The sequence below is a fragment of the Lethenteron reissneri genome, chromosome 31 (assembly GCF_015708825.2).
Source record: "Lethenteron reissneri isolate LAM-NWPU_2019-01 chromosome 31, ASM1570882v1, whole genome shotgun sequence".
Classification (NCBI taxonomy): domain Eukaryota; kingdom Metazoa; phylum Chordata; class Hyperoartia; order Petromyzontiformes; family Petromyzontidae; genus Lethenteron; species Lethenteron reissneri.
Window position 1 is genome coordinate 3,083,558 of NC_083809.1, and position 26,491 is coordinate 3,110,048.

General features: G+C 43.7%; 1 protein-coding gene across 4 annotated transcripts in view; it reads right to left on the minus strand.

The window, feature by feature from the left end:
- Positions 1 to 13,061, minus strand: part of LOC133349672 (formin-like protein 2) — a 60,444-nt gene extending 47,383 nt beyond the window's left edge. For 3 of the 4 annotated variants that reach the window (XR_009755974.1, XR_009755975.1, XM_061563305.1), the window contains exons 1-3: positions 12,916 to 13,061; positions 11,342 to 11,481; positions 2,390 to 2,473 (exon numbers count right to left, since the gene is read on the minus strand). Coding sequence is in view for 2 of the 4 variants with exons in the window: in XM_061563305.1 (XP_061419289.1) it covers positions 2,390 to 2,473; positions 11,342 to 11,461 (204 nt within the window). In the remaining 2 variants the exon portion in view is untranslated. The remainder of the gene's footprint in view (positions 1 to 2,389; positions 2,474 to 11,341; positions 11,482 to 12,915) is intronic. The other variant, XM_061563303.1, reaches the window with a different exon arrangement.
- Positions 13,062 to 26,491: the final 13,430 nt, after the last annotated feature.

Sequence of the window (26,491 nt, forward strand, 5' to 3'; positions counted from 1 at the left end):
ACTCCGCACATTTCACTCCTCGACACACAATCTCACAACTAAGCCCAGCCCGGGGGGGGGGCGTCCTTCAATTGTGGCACGCCTTCGACCATTCAGAGTAAGAGCCCTCAGGTTAGCCAACACGTTTTTGTGCAGAATGCATTGTTTTCAATCCCACTTAAATTGGATCATTTTACACCGCAGCAAAAAAGTTAAATGTTCGCCGCGCTCAAGCGACAATTGTGCCGGCCATGGATATTTAGAATGGCTGAATACACAGCACAGCACAACCCGTGATGCAATACAGTGCTGCCGCGGGTGATGTTACACTTCATTTCTTGGGCAGCGTTAACACGTGTGTACCAGTTGGCATCCGCTTGTTGTCTGGATACAGTTTGTTCTCACGAGCACCGATCTGTGTCATGCATGACCCACTTACAATACAAGCCATGGGTTCTTGAGTGCCGTAGGATTACATGTGGCTAAATTGCCAGCGCGACCTCCAACGCCGAGTCGAAGTCAGGATGCCAACAAACACTTTGTTGAGCTATGCTGCGGGCTACACTTTGGTCAGAACCCTACTCGGCCAACAGAACCACTGGCTGCATTCCAACTTTAACCCCAAATTAAACGAGCCAGTACAGACTGGGAAGATGGCTCTATACACGGCTCCATTCCAGCTTTGAAAAAATAAATAACTCATAAGCATCAACTATGGTGCGTGGGGCATGAAAACTCCCACGCACATTCCAGAAGCCCCATTTGTCTCGAATATACAGTAAATGGAATTGTCTTCAAGGTTGCGTAATCATCAACAAAAGGAAACGTGTTTCTTTACACTGCCCTACAAATGCTCCAAGGCAGTGCTTGGCAAGGACACAGCCTAACCAGAGACAAGGCAGACCTTGGTTTGTGCACACGGGTTGTGGTGGTACATGCCGGAAACCCGAGGACTTGGGAGGCTAGAGTTGGTGCACAACGCAGAGGTGGAACCACAGTGTGAGACACACACACACACCCGCGTCCAGGTGCAGGAGGTCCCTTGTGGGGGGCAGTACAGCAAGTAGGTGTCTGACCCCCATGTATGGAATTTGTGGTGCTTGCCCCTCACATTGCGAGTAAGGTTTTTCTCCCAGCACTGCTGGTTTCAAAGCGCAAAATATTCAACATCCTGAGATAAATGAGTGATGAATGCTGAGATGCCACGAGACCGAATGTTTGTTGTATTCTAACACCACTGGGCATCAGCAATTCTGAGATGGTGCATATGTCTGCATTGACATACACATCAGAAACATTGGCAATTTTTTTACAAAAAGATGAATTTTTTTGCAGAACATATACCATCAACGCATATGGTTTACCCATAACCTTGTACAGGTAAATTACATTTTCAGGTCCATACGGCATACAACCGTTTTAATATGGGCAACATTATTTTTTTGTCTATTTGTTTGCGTTTCTCCCTTGTGATGGAACTTTGCAGAATGAACGTTGAGATTTGTAAGTGCACGGGGTGACCAATAAGGTCTGAACTGGTCTGTAATAAGGCAGGGCACTGATAAGGGGTTGTTGACAGGTATGAGAACACCTTGATAAAAAGGGATGACAGCCGGTGGACAAGAAAAACGATGGAGTGGCAAAAAGTCTACCCACAATAGATGGAATGGCCGATGAAACAGACGCTACGTGGATCAATCTTGATTTGAAGCTTTCGTGACTGCAGGAATCCATACTCATTGGTTCTTTCGGTAAAGTCATGTAGGTAGAAAAAAGGTTGTCCCACCTGATGACGATTGCTTGTGTTGTGATCGAAAACGTCGTGATCTATTACACGGGTCAACAAAAAAAAAAATTTCTGGCCTGGACTTTTGCAGCTGTTTTGGACTAACTTCAGGGTGCTGATTCCAAATCTGATCTCAGATTTGCTCTATCACATCTCATTTTTATGCTATCGGCATACCCCATTTTCATTGATTTTACCCGAAATTAACTCTGTCACTTATGATTGCAAGTTGTTGCGAGTCAGCGACTGCTTTAGTGTTAAAATATGGTGCTGTATTTTTAGGATAGTGTGTTTATAATATCATTTTATGTAGATATCCACATTTATTTAATATTTTTCTTCTGCAGTTTTTATTGAAAATGCAATATTTGATATCTCAAAAACCTGATGTGATAGACAAAAACTGATGCCAGATTTGGAATCAGCACCCCAAAATTACCTTAAAACCATGACTTTACCAAAAGAACCAAAGCTAAGTGGATCGTTGCCTCGCACAAAACTGTGTGCTTGGCGACAGCTTGGGGAGACCTTCATCCGGTGTCGACTGCATCATGACCGATGATGATGGGGGGCATCACTTTTGGTTGTTTTATTCAATTATATTCGGCTCGCCTTCCCGCTCACCTTGTCGCGGATCAGCTCCCACTTCTTCTCGTCATCGTACTGACGCAGGAGTCGCGCCTTGTCAGGCGGCAAATTCATCGAGCTCTGCAATGAACACAAACAACAAAACATCAGGAACGGCATCCGTGTGCTCAATGCCGGCTCTCTCAGGTAAGTTTGGGCCCGGAAGGATCCCTTTGGGCAACTCATCAAGCGAATGAGTGAAATGCTCGGCAAGGGAGCCGAGTAGCTTTATTGGCCAAAAGAAAACTGACGAATATAATGTAATTAGAATGGTACACAGATTTCCTTTAATGAATTCAAATGCAAAACCAGAGCCTGTATGATCTCAGCTGATACAAATCCCCACCAAAGGTAGATGTGCCAATGAAACGGAAAAAAGAGGGGTCAAGAGTCTGGTTTGGAGGTGCAAAAGTGCCTTGTGAAAACATAAAGAATTCTTTCCCTTGGGAATGCGAATTTTATTGAGAAGGCCGACCCGTGGTGTTTGGAGCGTGTTTGTTTTTGATTCCCCATCCTCCTCCACGCGGCCACACCCTGGCAGACCACCCCTCTTCACTTACCCCCCCTCATCCCCTCACAATGGCAGCGGCTTTCCCCATCCTCTTCTCTGGACTTTTCATTACCACCTGCTACTGCAATTCACCCAGATTACAGGCTAATAGCCATGCAATAAAATCTGGCGCCGCCACCCCCCCACCCCACAGAGCTTGGAATTTTTGGAGTGGAAGAGCTTTTGATCTTTGTTTTCATGATCAGAATCAGAATTATTTATATTGGAGGAATCCGATGAGATATGAAGCTCTTTTTCACAGATATACAGTAGGGGCGGGTAAGAACGTTACAACAACAAACAACACAAAAACACGATAGGAGTGCCAAGTCGAAGGAAGGTAAACAAAGCACCCAAACGCATACAAATAAAACTCAACCATCCACATCCTACCAGACAAAGTCCAATGAGGTATTAACTTATTTTTCCAAAGCAACTTCGCCACAAATGACAGCTCAACAAAGCGGCTTATCATTAATTTCGGTATATTGTATTTTGCTTTGTTACTTATTCGCCCAAGTAAAATGTTTAGTTTTTCTTGAGTCTTGCTTACGATGTTTTGTGTTTAATTTAAAGTTGTGCAATAGCATTCTTATGCTCGTATTTGCCTTTGTAACCCAGGCCACCATTGAAAAAGGGTTGTGTAGTCTCAATGGGTTCTTACCTGCTTGAAAGAAGAAAAAGCAAGTGATGAATGATGGTCAAGAATACGGAATGGCAGTCAAAGAAATGGAACGCATCTGACAGGACGTCAAGCAAGGAGGCGGAGTGATCAAATCAGCTTGTGTGCATGTGCTCGGCAGATTATTACATTAGAGGATTGTAAAAGATTGCGACATTTTGGGAGGCACCGATCCAACTGTGGATTAATTAACCATGGCTGATGACTAGGAAATAACGAATTAATTAATTAATGGATGGATAGATAGTGGGGGTCCTGTGAAACCAACCCTCTTATATGACCTTGCCTAATATATCAGTCAAAAAGAATGTGCTTTGGTGGGCGAGTGTTTTTCCTTTTGAAGAGAAGTCCCGAATTTACATTCCAATCCGTCCCCGGCGCTCGCTTACAACAACAGACACACAGTGCCACCGCCGCAGTCTCAAAGGGCTCTCTCATCTTCACCAGCCGGTGGAACCAAAACACGACAAATGAATAAAGAAAAAAAAATACTCGCAGTCTTTTTGTTTTTGCAAAGCTACCAGAACACGTATATATACTTTTGCTTTGCGCAAGCTTGAAGGCAAAACATTCCACGTGGTGCATGGGCATGATTTCAAAGGCTGTGCGTCGACATGGCATGCCAGGCCTTGCAGGATCGGGCCACGAGATGTAATCTGCGCAAAACACCTGCAGGTGAGGAAACGTGGGCCAGCGAGGCTGCGTTCAGGGCACCGAGAACCACTTCCGTGGTCAGGGCCACCGCCCAATACAGTCACCCAATACACAGTCTGCCAAGGGCCCGAGTTTTAAATAAATAAGTCACCTGGATAATAAAGAGGCAGATGTGCAACTTAGCGGATGAAAACAAAACAACTTTTGCTTCGCGTAAGTGGAGCTCGGCATGCCTGCCAGGAGCTGGGCGTGCGGCACACGCCTGCAATTAGGGACATTTGAGACAGTGGATGATTGATGGCTAAAGTTTGCGGAACTGCCAGACGCACTGGGCTGCGCGTTGGCCGAGCACTGTGGCAGTACAACGGAGGGATTGTGACCCCATCCGAGTGGTTATTTGAGTGTTATCACCTTGTACGTTACGGATTTTATCCAGGTATTATTTTTTTGATTAATACACCCCTCACTCAATAGCCTCCTAAACTGAACTGGTCAAAACTTTCGCAATACAGGACTCTCGTGAAAGAATCTTGGGGACTCAGTAACGCAAGCTATCCTGCATGAATAAATTACATTATTATGATGATAAGCCTGAGGAGTGTGGCAGAGTGTATAGCGCAGTGCGCTATGAACCCAGCAACCCGAGTTTTATTCCTGACGATGGCTAACATCAGTGGTAAGTGATATCTGAAGCGGTCCAGGTTCCAACCTTCACCAACTCCCGTGACTTTATCCAAAAGCAGGTTAAGAAAGGCTAAAAATAATCGTTTGTATTTTATTATGAATCAGTGTGTTTTTATTAGGTTAGCCATGGGCATAATTTGTTTAAGGGTACTGCACAAGTTTGCTAAAAGAAAGACCTTCTCGAGATTAATTCCTTTTCTGACGGCTCTGCGGTCTGCGTGCACCTGTAAACACATCAGTGCGTGTGCATGCTAAGGCAAGTGCCTTTGTGAAGGTATGCACACCTGAATGTATTCACGTAGTCAGTTTGAGCAAGTATGTTCATGAAGGGAACGGTGGCGCAGTGTATACCACTCTGTGCTATGAAGCCGGCGAACTAAATTTGAATCTCGACAATGGCCATCAGTGGCGAGCGGTATCTGAACCCGTCCTGTCCATCCTCTAAGTCGACTCAGCCTTAAATGAATACCTGGTGCAGTGTCTAAGCATCAGCACAAGGGAGACAAAGGCAGCCGGGAGTGGTGCTGGCCTGCCACATCCTCGTGTGCCATGCCAGCCTTAATAGGTGACTGCTAACAGCAGTTGTCTCAACCATTTATGGAGGCTACATGGAATATCTTTGTCTATACGGAAAGATTTACTGTAGTGGTCGTTGGAGCAATGCCCTACAACCTCAATGACCTTGGGTTCAACTCTGGAACATGCACGACACTGGAGTCTAATTGGAATACTGTATGACCAAAGCCTCGACCTTCAAAACTTCAAAATTAGACCAAATAAAAGTGCCATGAATGAGACGACTTTACACATCACCCAATCCTCAACCGTGCTGGCCTTCATAGGTAATTGCAAACAACACTTGCTTAACACATGTACATGGCCCTTTTATTTCAAAATAAGTTTGGTGCGGACTGGCAAAACAGGATAACGTTTACAATCCACACTACCTGATATAGTATCCAAACCCAATCATAAATACTCTGCATACTGTTTCAGTGAGAAGTACACAGTTCTATATATAATAATCTTAAACCGTGTGAGACGAAGGTTAATCGCGGTGTCAGTGATGTCACGTTACATTTGCTACTAGGCATGTAAATATTTGGGGAGGGAGCAGTGGCACAGCAGTTAGAGCACTGTGCCATTAACCCGATAGGGGAAGTTCGATTCCCTCCCATGGCTAACATAAGCGGGGAGTGACGTGCAAATTGATCCTGGCTCATTCCCTCCACCAATCCGTACTGACCAGTCCTGTCCAGTGCAGTCAAGTAGGGTCAAACAAACCCCAATGCCAATACAGCATCCCGCCGTTGATTGAAAAAGGCCTGCAGATGTAAAGATTTCTCATTAACCCCCCTACCATTCCCAATTATTCAAATTATAGTCGTCAAGATGTGCATAAAGGCCTCCCCAAGCCATCACCATGCCTCATGGTCCTGCGACACCACTATCCATCCCACTCCTGCATATTAACCCATCTCATGGCTCCATCTACACGATGGTCTTCTCAGGTGCTTTTTCCCCTTTGGTTGCCATTCCTAACACACAAATTGAAACCAAATTCATTCTTACGTGCACAATTAAACGCATGTATCATAAGCTTAAGAGGAGATGTGAGCCGAAGCATCGGTGAATGCTTATATACGTTGGTGAGCGGGTGCGATAGGTATCCAACTCTGCGCAAAATGGATCAGTGGCTGACTTTCTGACGTCTTAAGAATCTTTATCTGCGCTGTAACGTGCAGGCAGACACAACCCATAGTCACACGCACTGACACGCACACACACACAAGCCGACTTCAATAGTCTCCTATGTATGAAACACCCACTCGAAAATCCACTTTCCTCCCATGCAAAATCATAACAAGCAAGGCCATTATTTTGTAAGTGATCGTAGGACCAAAGGCTATTTTGACGCACATTTATTTTTTTTGTGAGCTTGGCATTAAAGGAACTCAAAGTCCGCTTGTGCCGTTTGCTAATTGAAGAATGCATAACGCTCGCAGCACAAAGTGATGTATTATTACGGTTCGTAAAAATCAAACCTCGTCTAACTAGCGTCACTAACAAGCACTGCCTTGTAAGTGAACATCATACAATGCTAAGATCTTGGACGATGGCCCTTGTTTTCAATGAGAAAATTGGGAGGATGGCAAAGCAGAAGGTGATCCACTTATATACTCAAAGCTTCTACATGTATCCCACCAATCTAAATACAAGTGGATATTACAGAGCTACTTCTGAGATTCTTTCAAGTGACCTATATTCCGAAAGGTAGAGGAAGCACTTTACCACCTGCACTGCCAAGAAGAATATTCGTCACATGACAGTAACATGAGTGGAGTGAACGAATAACGGTTCCCATCAACAGCGGGGCTGCGAGTTAATCATCACACACATCTGGAAGCCTCAACAGCCAGTATCATCTCTCACTATGCTCACAAAGTGGGCAATTGGGTTCAGTAGGCCACTGCCATCCTCCCACAACCCACCAACAATAGCGCCCAAGCCCTGCGAACATCAAACAGCAGAGTTCCCCATCCACCGGCTACGAACACAAATGGCTTACAAGCTTGGAGCAAAAGAGCGATGAATTGTACAGGCATATAAATTTACCCCCGCTAATGTTCAATTAGTTACTACTGCGGGGCCGTGAGAAGTTGACAACAGCTTGGGGCAGCTTGCATTCAGCAGTGGACTGAACATGGCTGACGATGAAAATGTATTATTTTTATATTCCCCAAAACAGCAAAGCCCTCTTCACAGCAGCAGCCTTTCTGTGTTGTCATGCCTGCACAGTTTGCCAAGTGCACACTTAGTCCGAATAATCAGAAACATATACACAAACAAAATCGAGTGATGATACACAGAGAAAATGTGATTGCATCAGGGAAATGCAAACTTTGCTGCACAGCGAAATGGAACCGCTTCAGAGAAATTAAAGCCACAACTTCCACACATGCAGTGCACTGTAAATCCACAGAGTATTAAACCCAAAGCCCTTTAGAATCTGATGAACTTATGGCTTTTCTTCAAACAGAGATACCAGACCTTGGCAAGCCGTTTTCACTTGCCCACTCTGACATACCGTCACGTTTATTGCACAGTGGTTATTGTTATTTTCCTGTGATGCCACACAAGTAATCGTACGCAAGTCACACCAACAGTCACCGAAGAGAAATCGCGTGACGACGATAAGACAATGCTTTTTCAGGAGGTTTCCGCTCGAGAAAACTGACCAACTCCATACTGAATGTCAAGAGGTGAAAGTATTTGTTCTCTACTGCCAAAGGCAATTCATGAAATTGTCGCGATTCGTTATTGTGAATCAAATCAAGAAAAACCTGTGTTTTAATGCTGTGGTGAATGCAGAGGCAGACCACTATTTGCTTCAAGGATCACGTGACCCCGTTACATGAGACATGTAAATAAAAAACATGGAAAAAGTCTTAAGACCCACTGACGATTTCCTGGTTCAATAATTGGCATCATTATTATTATAAAGTACTTGGTTACAAGGCATGTTGCCTCACCTGCCATAAAATAAAAACCTGAAACTAATTTACAACTATGAATTTGTCCAGTTCGGTTAGGAATGGATGCGTAAATGGATTTGCTTCCATCAAACCTCCTGTGGCCAGGCCTTAGGGTGAACTCTAAAACTGTCTGGAAATATAAATGTATAATTATGGGTCTTTCAGTACACCTCTGTATTTAACTAATCTAAATCCGCAGACCAGCACAACCATTTTGCATGAAATCTGCAAGACAAAACAGACTGGTCTGAATACACAACTCGCACACAAAGCAGCCAGAGAATGAGGACCGAGACAGACAGACAGATCGATTCCTATAAGTCAAACAAGATGGGGTCCTTTTTCAGACAAAATGTATCGGGTCTTTCAATTAAGTGAAGACACCGCTTGGCTTCACTCAGATGCCTTGAATAGCCATCATGTGCATCCATCAGCATACAGTTACCCCAAAACCTTTAGGGTCCCATCAACCAGCTCACATTCCACACCAAGAGAGCCGCCACCCATCTAATAATGGGAATCGCATTGTAAGACAGCCATTGCATTGTTTCCCCCCCCCTCCACACATCCTCAGACAATCACGGGAGAGTCCAATAATTCCCAAACCGCAGTGTGGGAGGAGTTGTGTTTCCAACACAGACAAACGACGACAATTGAGCAATACAGGAAATCCTTAGTCACATTTGGTTCCAAGGGAAGATGAGATGTTAATGATGTAACCGTTCTGACTCACTCAAGACTTAAGGCATTATATACACTTTTTTTTTGTGCTGCTGTAAAGATGCAATACACATCGACACGAAGGCAAGAATATTCTTCCGTCTCAACAAAGGCTCAGCCAGTGCTCCACTCTCCAGAGGGGGATTTGAACAAGTCTGGCAAAACGATCACGATAATTCAGGTCATGGCTTCTCGCACACAGGGAGCTAACTCTAGCGAGTGATATCATGTGATTCTCAACATCCACTTTGCGGGACACGGCTTACTTTGTTAATTCCCCCTGCAGACATTACCGGGTAGCTGCGGGAATTGAACTGCCAACTCCAAACAAAACGACCCTGTGACAAGCACAACCTCACTTGCCAGGCCACCCAACTGCTCAGCGCTTACACACACAACCACACATTTTTATTTTTAAAAACCCGCACTGCACTTTCTAACGGCAAATTCAACCGGCTTCAAAATGCCAGTCGTTACGCGCAGTGGTATTATCAGGGCCAACTCTTACCGCCACAAGGTGAAGTTTTATCAGTCATAACAATGCATCGCATTTATTTATCCTGTGGCAAATTTTCTGACTTTGTCATTTCAGGGGAAGCTTAAGAATCTCCAGAGGCTGCGCTTGGCAGCCTTGCGAAAAGCGGAGTACCCCCGCCCAGCTCCTTCTACAATGCTTGGGGTTCGCGCGAGGTGAGGATTCGGCAAGCGTTAGCATCACAAGCACTGCTATTGCATGCGACACTTGAAAATACATCGTGGTCCAAGACAACGATCCGCTGTGTACACATTATCAGACTGTTAGGGCAAGTTCTGGTCAGTGAACACCTGTGAAGGACTGCTCAGTGAATGAGGGTATGCTTTGGGCAGCACCACTCCCAGATGGTCATCTAGACATTTAAGGCCGAGTCAACCGAGGGGAGGCCCAGAAACGCCACTGCAGTTAGCCATGGCCAGGAATTGAATGCTGATCGCTCGGCTCAAAGCGCAGTGCTCAATGTCACCGCTCCCTACATATGCGTGCATAGACAAAGACACCACCATATAGACTGTTGGGGTAAGTTCCGTTAGTGTTTGTTATCAGATGGAAGCTCACACAGCACACACGTGGATCCAAAAAGTACCTTTTACTTGGTGACAACTGGATCAAGGCGGATATGCACGCAGGACGTGTAACATTATTTACATGCATGACAATGTATAATGGCATGAACGGGCACACAAAACCAGGACGTGCACACCTAAGCTTTCATACACATGCAAATTGCACATCCCTGCAAGCGGATTTTAAAGGTTCCACTAAGCTGGACAATAGATTTAGTCACTGCTTGAGGGAGTAACCTTGCTATTGGGCCCTAGGTCTCCATTAGAAATTAAGTAGGCTTTTTCACCTAGTTGTTGGATGAGCCTTTAAGAATTTGCATCTCAATCTCAAAAGCACTGACCAGAAGAACTCCAATAACATTGGCCTTCCAGACACTACAGATACACACAACACCTTAAGAGAACACCACAATGGAAGTGCAATACACACAGTGAAGGTCCTCCATAAACTGCATGGACCTCGCGCACCATGGCAGTCACAAACACACTTAGGGTCTCATGAACCTAGAGGGTCTAACACTCACACAGCCCATACGGGACTCACACAAAACACAAGTAGCTCGCACACCAGAACACCCTGAAATACACCTTTGAATACACACCTTAAAAAGTTATCACGAACACCACAGGGTCCTAGCATGCACCATAAGGATTTTACACGTACACCTTAAAAGGTATAACACCATGAGACTCTCACATATACAAGAAGCTTTCATACACACCGTAATGGTCTCCCACACATCTCTTAAAGGTGTCACACTATCTTGAGGATTTCACAATGTTTAAGGCCTTCACAACACACAGGCCAAAGAGGATGTCACACACACACACCTTATGAGCTGTCACCACGAAATCCTGACATTCACCACAAGAAAGGGTTAACGCGTAGGCTTTCGCGACCAATATTATCCATAATAGAGGGTTTTTTTTCAGGTTAGAACGTGCAAATATAAATACATGTCGAGTCTCAAAGAAACCACGATGCTGTCTCACACACTCACACACCACATACAGCTTCTCACCAGGACTTGCGAGAATTTGTCTTCTAACTCGCCGGGCTCGGGCATGGGCAGGGCGATGGGCATGGCATGGGACCTGAGGTCGTGGCCCACGCGGCCTTGCGAGCTGTTACTCAGCCCCATGGCGAACGAGATGTGGAAAGCTGCGACACACACACACACACAAACCGCACACAGCACGTGACAATTAGTAAGTACAAGTATAGATTTAAAGCTTTCGTGACTGCAGGAATTCATCTTCTTGGTTCTTGCGGTAAAGTCACGTAGAAGGGAAATAATAAAATAGTAATACAATTAAAATAAAAGATATTAAAATACAATTCTCACTATTTTATTATGGGTTTTTTTTTTATTTCCCTTCTACGTGACTTTACCGAAAGAACCAAGAAGATAAGTACAAGTAGTTCACAATGCTTCACCGATCCACTGCTGGCTTAACCAGGTCGGTTACATTTCACCATACTTCGCTGGTCGAGTGGTGGGGAAGGGGGGTGCAAGGTAGGAGGTCACACACACAAGGACCGGTTCATAGATTCGTCAATGAAGTCAGCAGTGGCAGGGAATCGAACTTAGGATGCAGAACGCCAACAACTGCGTCACCCCCCCCCCCACCCGCATTAACAGATGTGTTATCGATTACATTTAAAGTACAGTACTATACTCCTGAACGATTATGTTCAGCGATTAACGTTATTCAAGATAACATGTGCGAGAGGAGCGGTGGCGCAACGGTTAGCGCACTCGGCTATGAATCAGTGGCGAGAGATGTCTGTGAAGCGGTGCCAGGAGCATCAACTTCACAAATAGGCATTGACCAGCGTGGTGAAGTATGGTCAAACAAGCCCCCGTGGCCGAGACGGCGTGCATTGAGGTCTTCAGTCTAGCGGTGGATAGACCAAGGGCTTGTACACTGCAGAATCAATTCGAATATAATAAGACAGCGCAGTAAAAGAGCTTAAATATAGACTTGTCATAAGTAATAGGCATTAATCAAACACAATACAGAACACGTTATGTATATTAACGCACGCGGGTTTGTGCTCCAGCAGCATCCTAAGCACACAACTTGCACATCACATTTAATGGAGCGATAAAATCTGTAACAAAAATATAACCTACGCGTATTTTTATACCATCACGTTAATAAAATCCAGAGAGAGGCCCAAGTTAGTTGTAAGTCAATAGACAAGTTAGCAACGTGTGTAACGTTTAGAGGACACTGTTAGATTAGATCAAAGTAAATCCCACACTTGTTCAAATGAAGCACGCAGTGCTATTAAAGAAGAGGTTTTATTAAGCGAGAAGTTCTCGACAGCGGAGTTAAATGTAGTGGAGTTGATTGTGGTGGAGTTCAATGATTGTGGTAGAGTGAAATGAATGTGGTAGAGTTAAATGTGGTGGAGTTGTTGAATAAATGTGGTGGATTTGAATGTGGTAGAGTTCATCAATTCGACAGAGTTAAATCAATGTGGTAGAATTGAATCAATGTGGTAGAGTTAAATGTGGTAGAGTAGAGTTGTTGAATAAATGTGTTGGAGTTGTTGAATAAACGTATTCGAGACCCACGTGCAACTCACTCGAAACTCAACACAGCAGTCGCAGCAAATACATCCCGTGTGCCACCGCGCTCGTCTGTAATAAATAAAAACGCCACCGGGCTTGAGGACGAGTAAGAAGAAGGAGGAGGAGGGGACTTTCCTCCCTCTGATTATTCCCCTATTTTAAATGTAATTTATTAATATTATTACTGCTGCCGCCGCTACTGCCGCTGCTGTTCTGCGGGAGCTGTGGGCGGGAAACGCGGATGAGGAGGGGGGTGGGGCGGGGGTGGAGGGGGGTGGGGCGGGGGTGGAGGGGGGCGGGGCAGGGGGGGGACTTTACCACGTGGGCGTCTTTCCACGCCCCCTATCCGGACGCCTATTCGGCCATCTTGAGTGAGGGTGAACAACAACAACAACAAAAGGTATTAATCGTATATCGTTTTATTTTTGTAATGAAGCCTCTACTGTGTTAATATTTGTGTTTGTTATTGACTGCGCGCCCGTTGCTGATGTAAACTATTGAGTGTTTATTTTAATTTAGTAAAACGTATAAATAATGTAGTGATGTCATCAAGACTCGACTATTAAAAGAGTGTTTTTCCTCTACCTAACATGGCCGCCCTGTATACCATATATGGTCAGGCCACGCCCTCAACATCCGCACGTATTTGTAATACGAATATTAATTAGGGGCGTGGCTTGTTGATCATGAATATTAATGAGGGGCGTGTCTCGTTGATCGTGAATATTAATTAGGGGCGTGTCTCGTTGCTCATGAATATTCATTAGGGGCGTGTCTTGGTGATCATGAATATTAAGTAGTAATGCATAGTAATGACGCGAATTGATCAATTGAAGATGATCACCACGTTACCAGTGAACAAAGTGAAACGCGCTATGCGTTCAGGGTTAGTGGTTTGTCGATCCACTGCTGGATGATGACCGTACTTCGCCAGGTGTTTTATTAGTTTATTATTATTATTATTATTTTGACGACCCCAAGTCGCTCTTACAGATGAGGCTCATCTCGACCCCTTGAGTTGGCATCTGGGCAAACAAATTCACTTGAAACTCGAATTCTCTTTGCTCCCTTCCACATCGCCTCACACGCCTCGAACAACCTGGCACGCACGATTGTCTGCCCAGTTAATTCGCAAACCATAATATTAACTTAGAGAAAAGGGAATAATCAAAATTATGCAAGCGTTTAAAAAGGGAAAATTCAATGCTGACCCAAAAGAAAAACCAGAAGTAGAAGAACAAGAAAAATTGAAGAAAGTTTTCCCCAATAAGTCTTTGGGTCTCAACAAATGAAAGTGACGACGCGAGGTGTTTTATTTTTGAACGACGGTGCCACAGGGCCCAGATGTTGTGGCCACGAGGTTGAGTGAGCGGTTGGGTCCACCCAACATTGTAAAAAATATTCATATTCTTAGGTTTTTTCGGTAAAGTCACATAGGTAAAAAATAAATAATAGAAAAAATAGTAGAAATAAAATATTATTTGTTTTTATTATTTCTTTTTAACCTACGTGACTTTACCGAAAAAACCTAAGAATATGAATCATTGCAGTCACGAAAGCTTCAAATCTAGAATTAATGGTGACAAATCCCAGTGATTTGGACGACTTTCGCACCGTTACGCAGCCAACATTGTTGAGAGAGAAAGTGAAGCAATTAATCAACAGGAAATGCTCGTGGGGGATGTGAACATGGCCAGTGGTGGAGCAAGAGCGATAGAACGAGAAAGAGAGATGGGGAAGTACACAACCACAACTAACCGGCTCAGTGTTGTAACCACCACCACCACCAGCCCTACGAGAAGGCGGGGGTTTCCAACAGAGTATCCAGAGGAGCTTTGTGTGGAGAAGGAAAGACGAAACTTTGGCACTTGTTCACACAATGAATACATTGCTGGGAAACGTCTTCGTCATCTGCAACTTGCAGCAGCCAAATTTTGACTGAAAATTTTCGTGACTGCAGGAATTCATAGTCTTGGTTCTTTCGGTACGTAGATAGAAAATAAAAATAATAAATTAAAAATTTTATATAAAAATAACATTTGTTTACTTTTCTATCTACGTGACTTTACCGAAAGAACCAAGAATATGAATCCCTGCAGTCACCAAAGCTTTAAATCAAAATTGACACCTTGTCCATGATCTAATCTCACCCGTTCGCCCGCTCTCCTGTGTTCACTCCTTTGCTGCCATTCTGTCGTTAGTCTCGACTCAACACACAAAGTGATTGCCACAAATTGACCACATTACCTTCGCTGATCTCGTCAAGATGCATTAACCATCACGCAAACTCCGGTCATCCTCACAGCAGCGGATTCTGGCTGGGCATCGAACAAAGACGCGTTTCTGCGGCCGTCTGGAACGCTCTTCAATCCGATATTAGGAAGCCTCGATCGGTAACTCATTTATTTAGAACTGCTTTTTGTGTTTAGTTTGTTGTCCTTCCCCCCGCATCTCCGACGAGCACGGTTGGCTACGTACGGTGCGAAAGAAGGTCAACATACATACACACATATATCATCCTTTCTAGCTATGTGTCCTGCCACAGTCGTTAATACAGTATGGGCATCCTTCGATGTACGGAACAGATACGCTCCTAGAAAGTTGTACGTAAAGCGAAATTCCGTATATCGAACCCCACTTTCAAGTTGCCACGTGGGGGAAAGAGCCGAGCCTCTGATAACGCCTGATGATGCCGAATGAAATCCTCTACGAAACGTCGTTCAGCAACGTCGTTTCGATATCCGCCGTCGCACCTTTCAGGAACGCATCTCCGACGTAAACCGGGGTATTGCTGTGTTGAAATCTCCTGGATAGATTTCAATAATAATCACCGGGAGCTCGATGACAATTCCAGTCGAGGCTCCTGGCAAATTCGAAAGGGTTGACAACCCCAACTCCATCCCTGATGGACGCAGTACCGTAATACCGTAGACATAGTAAAAATGTTCCTCCGGGTTTGCTGATAAATCAATTGGCATAGCATCTTTATTTGACTGGCTCTGTCATCAACATTGCCATTACATTTACACGATATGACCAAAAATTATGTAATTTATGAATCAGTTAAAATAATATCCCAAAGCACTCCAACACATTCTTCTGTATAATGTGTATCCCGGTTCACTTTTATCAATGGAGCTCGGTAAACACTATTCATAGACTACTGTGAACGTAGCCTTAAAGTTACTTCCTCTTTAGCACTGCTGCATTGTGCATACCAACGTACCTATAGGGTGGTCAGAACGTTCTTTAAAATGTAATGTATGCTTAGGAACGTTTCTCTTTTGTCTGACTCAAGTGAAGGTGTCAAACTGAACTTCCAGTCTGACAACCAGCCGTGAATGAATGACGCGAACACGTAAATCAATCACGTGCAGTGACTGCTTCGTGTTAGCCCTTGATCAGACACGTTACGCAAGACCACAAGATGATGATGAAGATAATGATGATGACTCGAGCCTACCTGAATTCACGTGTATACGTGGTCGTGACTCATATTCATGGAATCGCGTTGCTACATCGCTCGTTTTGTCAAATTTTCGTTAACAACACAATACCCGCATTCAAGATGAAAACGCATTTTGAATGCCTATGACCAATTCGGCAGGAATGCGGCCCGTCTCGTGAAAGTTCAAACAGAGTTGAGCTTGGACGGTGCTTGAATGACTTACATTTCGCCCTCCAGACAGGATGCAGGAATAGGCGGACGTGCTTACGTGGTGGTAGGAAAAATCCGTGGGGTCAAAATCCATTGTTGTACCGTGTTTCTATGCTCCACGCTTTCACCAACCTGTACAGACCAGCGTGGGAGAGTATTGGGCAAATAAGACCCCATGACCGACACGGCATAGGAATGCCCTCATCCAGCAGTGGGCTTACACACAAGGGCTGAACAACACGTGCGTTGCGAATTATCTGGTTCTTTGTTCACTCCCGGTGTCCTTTGCTTAAACTCACAGGTGATCGATTCTGTACCCAGTTTAGCACGTGGTTGGCTTTCGCGACCAATATCATCCGTGATATCCCGATATTTAAGGAACGAAACAGGAGGATTTCTCCACAAATCTGGCTGTCGCCTGATGAAGCTAATTGCAATTATTGGCGAAACGTCGTACTCAGTTTGAAAATGGTGTGGCTTGGCTCTCCAACACACCGGTGTGCTGTACTAGTACACTACACTATACACTACACTATACACTACACACTAGTGCTGTACTAGTGACGAATTGGCACGTTATGTTTGTGGCAACCCTTACTAGTTGGCTGTGTCGGGTGGTGGCAGGTTTGAACGACACATTTCTATATTTACGCGATCTAACCCAAAAACCTCTATTATGGGTGATACTGGTCGTGAAAGCCTAAGTGTTAAAGTTTTTTTTTGGTTAGATCGCTAAATATAGAAATGTGTTGTTAAACACGCCACCAGCCGACACAGCCAACCAGTAATTACTGCTGGATGAAGCTAGTTGTAATTCTAGATTTGAAGCTTTCGTGACTGCAAGGATTCATACTCTTAGGTTTTTTCGGTAAAGTCACGTAGGTTAAAATAAATAATAAAAACAAATAATATTTTATTTCTATTATTTTTTCTATTATTTCTATTATTTATTTTTTACCTACGTGACTTTACCGAAAAAACCTAAGAGTACTAGTTGTAATTACTCAGATTGTAAATGTTGTGGCTTTGCTCTCCAACACACCGGTGTGCTGTACGAGTAACACATTGGCATGTTCTGTTTACGTGATAAACCTTACTTATTGGCTGTGTCGGGTTTAACGACACATATATTTACACGATCTAACCCAAAACACCCTGTATTATGAATTCTGTACCCGTTGACTCATTAATAATTATGGAATCAGCTCGTGTGCAGCTGATGCTAGGTGGATTATTGTATCGAGATATGTCGACGGCTTGGGGAGGCCTTCATCCAACAGTGGATTGATCACGACCTGATTTTGATGAGGATGCCTCCTATCTTCATTTCGGACAGGCTACTTTGGTGGTGTTGCTACATTCCAATGCATACACAACAACAACAAAAACAAGAACAGACAAATCCGAGAGAAATTACCGAATGAAAAGTTCACCATCATAAGCTTGGCAAGACACCATTTGGTCCCTTAACGCAGAATAATTCACCTGGCAAGCAATTCGCAGCGATGATACACACACTGGGCACTTGAATCTGAAACACAGTTCAGGGTTTCCATCTAGTGGACGTATGTGGTTCATGCAACGTAAAACAGAGCCATGCAAAATTGTCAGTGGTGCTGAGTTGGCAAGTGGGCCCACAATCACAACCAAACACATTCGTCAATTTCTCAAAGGCCTTAAAATTAAAACATAATAGACGACGTTTCGGACACAGGCCCGTCTTCATAGCACATACACAAGTATGAATGCAAGTCAGATCGAAATCTAGTACTGTACAGACGAAGACTCAAATCATAAAGTAGTCGAACGGTTTTTAAAAATGTTTTGACTTATTGTTTTCCTTTTGTCATTAACGTCATGTGTGTCTGTGTATTTCCGATATTATCATCATAGAACGAACAGAACCAGCTTTGAGAAAACTAACGGCACGCTGCAGTTCAACGTTAATGCTGAGACTGTGATCTTCGCCACCGTGCAAATTTACTGCTGAAAAATACAATTGGACAAAATGTATCACCAAGCTGTGCGTACATTTGCCTCCGAAAGATGGGCCATCGCGTGATATATTTTGAAAGATAAATATACAAGAGAGCTTCGTGAGAAAACATCTTAGAGCAGTGAAGCTCTATACTAACTGTGGTGGCAAAAAGTGTATTCTGCCTTCTGTTAGTTAATCATTACTGAAGGCGTGGATAATTACATTCTGGTGTAAGTAGTGTATTTAAATCCTGATATTAGTCAGCTTAATTGGAAAATGCTGTTGTCTGGTGGGAAAATTACCATGTAAAGTACTCTATGGCAAATATAAATAACCAGCTAAATTAACCCTTTCCATAACAATTTAACTCCCTTCTAATAAACGCCAACGTTGCCACATTTCAACATTTTCCACCAGGGAGCGCTAGAGGGTAAACCGAGCGAATTAAACTCCGTTGTACAACTTTCATTGCCCTACAGCTATAACAAATCTTGTGTGTTCAAATACAAAGTCACTAATTAGCAATAAAAACATAGAAAATGCAATTAGTGAGCGCCTATTAAGGACACCACGGCACACAATGATTGTGTGTGCTTGCTAAATAGAAGGACAGTACTTTAGTGTCAATTCCCACACTGATATCCACAGTTTATACTAGAAACGTATAGGGCCCACAAATCTGAATGCCTACAATTAAAATGCCAGGTCCTTTTTTGGATGGTATATAGCATTAATAGTTTTGTATAAATGTTTATAAATGTATCAATCCATATGATTAGATGATCATTTTAAATGCCTCATAAAACTGAAGTATCATGTGTTTGCAATTGGCATTAATATTCTTAGGTTTTTTCGGTAAAGTCACGTAGGTAAAACATCAAAATTAATAAAAAATAAAATAAAATAAAGATCACGACGTTATTAATTTTGATGTTTTACCTACGTGACTTTACCGAAAAAACCTAAGAATATGAATCATTGCAGTCACGAAAGCTTAAAATCTAGAATTGGCATTAATAACCACTTCAGATCAGACATTGTCGGTGCAAGTGAAATGTTGTTTGTCAATTCTCTGGATCTCGGTGTCTTCACGCGAGGATCATCAGAGCCGAATGTAAGCGTGTCCATGTGTGTGTACATGCGTGCACATCTGTGGGTGTTTCATGGTGTCCCGGTCCTGGGCCTCCCCTATGTCGACTCAGCCTTAATTAGTCAAGTACCTGCTGTGGTGTGAAAACATAACCACTGGTCCATAATATAGGTTGTTGTCGGTTTAAACGCGTGAATATAAATGCGGAGAGCAAATCCACAACATCCACAGCACACCGGTGTGCTGTACTAGTGTAGTGGCATGACATGAGTCACTGGAGCGTGTATTGCTGGGGACTAGTAGAACGGGATTACCGAAAGAACTAAGAGTATGAATCCTTGCAGTCACGAAAGCTTCAAATCTAGAAGGGATTATGGGGAGCAGCCCGGTCTAACTAGTGGGACACGTGGGCGAAGCCCGGAGCCTTCTGGGGGATCCAGAAGGAGCGTGGCCGAGGGCGGAACCTGGTCACGTTGGGGAGGATAAAAGGTGAGCTCCGACTCGGAGTCGGGGCTGCTGCGATCTGGAGTGGAACTCGACGTGCTGCTGTCGTCGTGGTCTTCGCCTCTTCGAGCTGTGGGGGTCTGGAAGCCTGTTGGCTGTCCTGACCCGGTGTGGAGTTGTCCCCTATGGCTGTGAAGGTCGGAATAAACAAGAGAGAGAGAGAGTGCCTCATACTAGTGCCTCTGAATTAGTACACTACACTAGTAATGAATTGGCATGTTATGTTTACGTGACAAACCTTACTAATTGGCTGTGTCTGGTGGTGGCGATCTAACCCAAAAAAACGTATGGATAATATTGGTTGCGAAAGCCTACGTGTTAAAATAACCACAGGTGTTGGCCACCCACTTCCTCGTGTGCCACACTGGCCTTCATAGGTGCTCGCAAACGGCCCTTTCCCCAAGTCTATTAAAGGCTATACGGGGGCTCTTTGTTTTAGTTCCATGGTGTTTGTGGATCTTCCCGGTGTCCCCCCCCCCCTTCAAAACAGGAAAGCTGTGGTGTTGCCTTATCAGGCTTTTTTCAGGACCCCCCCTCCCGACTCCCTTACAATAATTAAGTATTGCACCTCTCAAGAATGTGTGGCATTCTTCCAGCGTATCTCCGTGTTTAAGCACTGACACATACAAACTAATCTTCCTTCTCTTGCCTCCTCTGCCCAAAGGAATTATCTCACATCAAAGCCACAAGTAAACCAGAGGGGATCTAGACATTTCCAAACGTGAGGGGTGCTTCTGGACATTGCAAACTTTTTTTAAATAGGGCCCCTTTTTAATTTTGAAAAAAATTCTAGTAAATGTCAATTAAATGTTTGGGTTTCACGGGGGATGGAGCAATCGACCCCCATCCCTGGAACCACCTTGAATGTAAACCTATAAACTTCCCTCACAATTATAATCGCAGTCTAAAAACACACAAAGGGGCATGCTAGCACATAGTCTTACAAGTTGAAAATAAAAATCGTTAAAATGTGTACATTTCATCAGCTGCCACCTCAAATCCACAACGACCACTTTAGGAGATTCCCCTTTGGGGGAGGGGGTGGGTACGAGACGGCACAGTGTGTGTGGTGGCAGGGCGCAGCTTCTAAGAATGGTTTTGTGTTTTGTTTGTGTGCGTGTTTGTTTCAGGACGACACAGATGCTAAGATGGGTGGAGGGTGTTTGTGGCATTTTTGGTTGGTGGGTAGGGGAGTTGGAACTTGAATAGAGAGGCAAAAATAGTGGGCAAATGAGCCTGGATGGAACATTCTCGTGATTGCTCAACTCTTGTTTGTCCACCTCGGAAATTAATTAGTGGGGCCACACACTCGGGCAATTTATCCCTCTCAGCGCGGTGATCTTTAGTCCTTTGACCTTTGGCCTCTGCCATTTTATGTGTGACCCTTTGTCTCAGCTATTCGCTAACATCTTATTTACACTGCGGATAGCTTCCTCTAAGGCACCGCCACTTAAGAAGTCATATTCTCAGATCATTAAACAGAAAAAAAACACAATAAAAAAGCGGTTTACTGCCTTCTTTGCCAGTGTTTGCATGTAGTGTAACTGAATGTGGTGCAGCGCACCATTAGCCTGTGATAACCCGAATTAAACATCATGCTGGGTACCTTTTAAGTGCGGCCAATAGTAATTCTTATTAATGTATTTTCAAAATGTTTTGCTGATTGTGAGCAAGGTTCGTGGTCACTTTTTATTTACTGCAAATGTCCACAAATACAAGCGCACTGTTATCTCACAAGATACGCGTGTTCCACGGTGAGATAGTCATGCCCCTTTTTAATAATTTCACAATTGAATTTGCGTGTAATCCCACGATCGCATTTGCAGTGTTTGTGTACGACACCAGCGGCCGCGATGGCCTGACTCTGCGGTGAAGATAGATGATGTCACTCAGATTTTAGCATCCAGAAGTAGCAACACACAAAGGAAGTGTATTGCTTGCACGTATGACTGTTTCGTCTTGCCACAACAAAGACATGAACACTTCAGTAACACTGAAACTCACAAACTGTACCCAAGAGGCTGTGATAAAAAAGTACTGTATACAAATACCACTACCAATAGTGCACCGAGCCTGTATCACGCACGTGCATACCCACTTCACCGTGGGAGTCCATGGAACTGATAAACAAAAAACTTTTTTTATAGCTCCGTGAGCTATATCGTACTTTTTCAGAAGCGACCTGGCCACAAATGATAGCCCAATGAAATGGCTCATGTGGAAATTTATCCCAGCCAAATACTCGAAACGCATGTTTCTAAACGTGGAGGGAAAAAGCGGAGAACCCGGAGAAAAATCCACACGACCACAGGGAGAACATGCAAACTCCAAATATACAGGCGTCAGGGTTGAGATCGAGCCCACAACCTCCTGTATACCATGCGAGGTAGTGTTTTTCCTTTGCATATTAATTTCTGTTTTAAACAAACCTTACTTAAAACATATTAACTTTTGAAGAATTAATTGGAGGTCATCTGGACCACTCTGGTACAATACTGTATGGAGATGACTTACTTCGTGGGGATGCATTGTATATTTTATTGTGTTTAGCAATAAACTTAAAGCTATTTATAACTTTAGGCTAAACCCGCCTATTGGGTCATAATTATTCGGAGAAAAAAATGTGAAAAATGTGGCCAAAGTTCTCGCCCTTCTAGAGCCCTTTCAAAACACTCAAGCTATGTTATATATTCTATCACGTAGACATCAACAAATCACTCAACGAATGCTGGATGAAGGCCTCACCAAGTCATTGTCATATGTCCAGTTTACCATGGGAATCCAGTTTACCATGGGAATCCAGTTTGCCATGGGAATCCAGTTTACCATTGGCAGGAGTCGGCAACCTTTGGCTGCGGAGCTGCACGTGGCTCGTGAAGGACTGTTTTCGTGACGTTATTTATGAAGGACCACCGTATCGTAGTCACATGTATTGCGGACTCTTGAAATTTTGGGGGTGGTGGGTTTACAAAATTATTCTTGTTATTTTGGTTGCCGAACCCTGGCCTCGCCAAACAAAAAAACCCCAAACTGAACCATGTGGCTTTCTCACCCCCACCCACCCAGCCACACCCCCGTGTGCCACTCACTCTGCACCCCACCCCCACCTCACCCCTTATCCCTTTCCTCATCCTCATTCCTCATCAATGCTTCCCTCACCCCCAACCGAAACCCCCCTTTCTCCCAGCAGGCAAAACACCTTACTGGGAGGCCTCATAGAAATGTCTCCTCAACCCATCCCCCACCCTGCCCACCGCCAACTCTGGGCGACCCAGCACGTGGTTTGAAGACGTTTCATCCTAAGGGGAGTAACCCTCTCCATGAAGTAACGAGAAATCTAAATGACAAATAGAGTGAAAAACAAGTAATGTCGATGGATGCCAACCACTTTGAGATATGGAAATTATTTGGTGCTGTTGTTGCTGCTGCTGCTGTTGCGTTGGCAATAGTGCACAAGCACAATTAACAACATCAACAACAACTTAGCACATTCGGAAATAATACTGCGGTCTTAAAAGGGAAAAACAAATATTTAATCGGTGACGTTTTAGGAAAAGTTCCTTCTGCATGATTTCCTTGAAAGATGGGCAATTTCCCAAAACGTAGCCTATTATATAGGTTTCCTTTAAAGGCCACATTGTTATTCACGAATGTGTTGAGTTTCTTTGGTCAGAGAGAGATTTGACGACCTTTATGTATAAGCTGGAAAGAGCTTATAAAGTTAGGACATTTATTTTTTAAGTCAAAATTTACATATGTAGAATGCCCATAATATAGGAGTTTTTTGGGTTTCTCGCGTAAATATAAATTTGTCGTTAAACTCGCCGTCATCACATCTATCCCGCTATTTAAGGAACTAAACAGGAGGATTTATCCACAAATCTGGCTGTCGCCTGATGAAGCTAGTTGTAATTAGTGGCGAAACGTCGTACTCTGATAGTAATTGTTGTGGATTTGCTCTCCAACACACCGGTGTGATGTACGAGTGACGAATTGGCATGTTCTGTTTACGTGAAAAACTTTACTAATTGGCTGTGTCGGGTGGTGGCGGGTTTAACGATACATTTAGATTTACGTGATCTAACTCAGAAAAACCTATATTATGGATAATATTGGTCGCGAAAGCCTACTTGTTAAACCAAATATAAAATGTATTATTATATACTAAAACAAAATATTGACGTTAAACATCAAGAGTATCATTTGCAATATCATTTATGCGGCATGCATTGTTTTGCAAACAAAATTCCGGTTGTGTCGCGTGTTTGTTTGGCACGTTTCACTCTATGTGCTGTGAGCTCCTTTTGGAACTAAAATTAAATTGTCAAAGAGATAAATATATATTTTAATCCAACGCAGTGGTGAAATGAGCATTCATGAAGCTGAGAACGATACCCTAAACTTTAGTGAAATAATATTAATTGGAAAAAATACAACGCGTTCGTGTGCATGTTTCTGTTCTCCCAGTCATTTGAATTCGTAATTGGCAAATAGTATAGTAACTAACAGTTAAGTGAAATGTAATGTAGATGCGTTGTCATAGCCACCAATTGAAAATATCTCTTCCAAAATTGAGATATTCTTCCAATTATGTAATGAGGCCTTTTTTACGTAACCCAGAGGTGGAATTCCCATACACTGCGGGGGACAAATTCGAAGCAGCTTAAAGGGGAGAAACAAGAACCAAATTCAAACGCTTCCTCTCATTGAAGACGGAAGCGCGGTAAAAAAAACATTAAAATATGTGCTGGGCCCAAAGACATATTGATCATTTATCCACAATGTCTCGAAAAGCAGAGCATAACGGGAACCCCAGTGTGCTTTGCAAGCTTGTCTTCTCCAGAAGATATTAATTGCCCAACAAGAGTGGACCACTTAACGGGTGCCGGCAAAGATGGCCCATTTAATCATCCACGATCAATAACTAATGCTTCCTGCAACCAACACAGCACCTGCTTGGGAGAAACTAGAGAACAAATGAGGAGCAGAAGACAGCTGTTATTCATACAAAGGTCTTCACCGTCATCGTCTGCTTTGGCCAATCCACTGCTGGATGAAGGATTCTCCAATCTGCCAACACCTCTCGCAATCCCGCGATGTAATCATACAAAGATGTACGATGTTCGAAAGTTATTCTTTGAAATACATCCTTTGGAGAGTATGAGAAGTAAAGCTGCTCGTTAAAACTGCCGTTTATTACTGGATGTGTCAAGTTATAGCTGCTTAACTTAAATATTTTGTGTCGGTCTGTATTGTTAATTCACACGTAGAGGTGCGGTGGGGTGGAGTGGTGGCGCAGTGATTGGCGTACCGTGCTCGAGAACCCGTTGCCTTGAGCTCGATTATTGTCCACGGATAAGATCAGTTTGTCATTTTAAAAAAGAACAGGCGGATGTTAAAATGTTCAAACACCAAATACACACACCTGTTGCAAGGCATCAAGTCTGCATCAACCACACATGCTTGTGGTAAAACATGCAAACAAATATGCTCTGATAATTATTCATGTATGCATTGTCTTTGATACTGATTGGCCTACACCAGAGACAGTCTTCTTTATGGCCTTGTCTCACTACCAGTGTTGGAGCAGAGAACAATGCCAAAAGGCGAACATAACAAAGGCAATGCAAATAAAAAAGCATGGGTAGCTCCGTTTGAGCAGTTGTATCTGTGGGGCCCATTTTGCTGGTATCTTTCTTTTTTCATCATCATTTTGATACTGGCAAAAAAAAGGGTCCCATAGATATATCGTCCGTTGGTACTTGATATCTGAACCGATCAAATTAGCTGTGAAAACCAGAGGATAATGGGAGCCCCGGGTAATCGGGTCGCGGTTAGTAGGAATTCAACTGTACAATTTAGAGAACACCAACAAATAATGCAAAAATAAAAAAAATCACTGTTAACGGAACAAAGCAAATCAATGAGTACAAACGGTAAAAGAATCTCAAGAGTGACCCGCAGTTAAAGGATAATTGGCACTGTGGATGGCACCTGCTGTGAAGTGTAATGGGTTTCTCCCGGATTATCAATCCCCCTGCTTAATTCTCATGCTAACGATGCACGGAGTGGGCTCCGTCTCCCCACTAAACCACAAAGGTGGAGGGGGTGGAGGGGGTGGAGGGGGTGGAGGGGGTGGAGGGGGTGGAGGGGGTGGAGGGGGTGGAGGGGGAAAGAGCTAGAAACACGGTTGCGACAAATTGTGGTGGTGGGAGAAGTCGGCTGATTATAAGTTGATGATGAAACTAAAAAAAAACAGAAATAGCAATAATATGATTATTGTCAAGTTAAAGTCAGAGTTTGTGTGGGAGGGGGGCACGGAGGGGGGCACGGGGGAGGGGGCACGGGGGAGGGGGCACG